This window comes from Dinoponera quadriceps, unplaced genomic scaffold (genome assembly GCF_001313825.1).
Source record: "Dinoponera quadriceps isolate SergipeBrazil2010 unplaced genomic scaffold, ASM131382v1 scaffold6636, whole genome shotgun sequence".
Classification (NCBI taxonomy): domain Eukaryota; kingdom Metazoa; phylum Arthropoda; class Insecta; order Hymenoptera; family Formicidae; genus Dinoponera; species Dinoponera quadriceps.
Window position 1 is genome coordinate 1 of NW_014560530.1, and position 1,125 is coordinate 1,125.

A 1,125-nucleotide genomic window follows, 5' to 3' on the forward strand; every position below is an offset into this window, starting at 1 on the left:
TCGACCACCAGTTGAAAATTTTAAATACATTTTGCAACGCGCAGTATTTCGATGTTTCTCGCATCGGTATGTATTACTTGAATTAAGTTCTTGTAAAGAGGTGATATCCTCATACTTTGCATCTATTGTTTCAATGATTAAATGTCCCCGCATGTCATCGCTGAGAATATCTCGCAACCATCGCCGTTTTTCAAGTTCTTTGACGTATACTAGCGAATGTTTCTCATCGCCATTTTCTTCCATCGCATAGCGTAGGTCTTCCCTGATTAATTGCGTAACTGCACAGTACGGTATACATCCATCCGCCCATAATAATCCATGATGATTAGCGGTCAATCATGAAACTTGAGACTGTTCAGATCGTTTGAGAAGATTCCACGAATAAGGCGATTTAAAGATATAGTGAGAGAGAACAGCGCCATTTCTCAATATCGCTTCTTCCTTCACGATAAATGTTCCCCCGACGGTGAATCCTTGCATGTCCACAAATGTCGGTACGCTCATAATNAAGAAGAATCCTGCGTATAGCACATTTCTCTGCTTTTTATTCCTTTTTCATGCCGTTCTGTTAGTTGAGTTTGCGCACTATGCTGGTGAGCGGACTGTATTCAACTACGCGATCATGTAGGATGAGACAGTACGCGGTAGTATTCACCGGTATGTTCTCTTTACATTCAAATTCTATTCGCACATCCACAGTGGCACTCTTGATTGATTCATTTTGACGCGAACAATCGATAACCACGAAAGGACCTCGCCGCAGAAAATCATCAGTTGTTAACCATACATCATCACTGCTGCATCTATAGTACGATGTACGAAAACGTTTATACATATCGTAAAGTATAGCGTATCTTCTCTTCGCAAAGTCCAAATTTATATCATCGTACGGATAACACTCTGAATTTAGATAGAGTTTTGCATTGATCAAATTGCAGTTGTCGAATTGAGTTATATTTTCCGCCATGACATTCATCCGACCAGTCTGTAGTGCAAAAATAACATATCGCGGTTTTTCCAAATTAGAGGCAGATTTGACAGGCCACACGTGTTTGGTCGTGTTTTGTAGCAGAGGGAATTCATACAGGTCCCACGAGCGGAAACTCATGCTCAGGTATCGGCCGT

The 1,125-nt window shown here is 41.1% G+C and overlaps 1 protein-coding gene across 1 annotated transcript; it reads right to left on the reverse strand.

The window, feature by feature from the left end:
• Positions 1 to 568: 568 nt before the first annotated feature.
• Positions 569 to 1,108, reverse strand: LOC106750845. Its single transcript, XM_014631453.1, has one exon. The coding sequence runs from the start codon at positions 1,106 to 1,108 to the stop codon at positions 569 to 571; it is 540 nt and encodes a 179-aa protein (XP_014486939.1).
• Between the last annotated feature and the right edge of the window lie 17 nt (positions 1,109 to 1,125).

Coding starts and splice junctions, on each gene's coding strand:
- LOC106750845 (XM_014631453.1), bottom strand. CDS start 1,108: ATGAGTTTCCGCTCGTGGGACCTGTATGAATTCCCTCTGCTACAAAAC.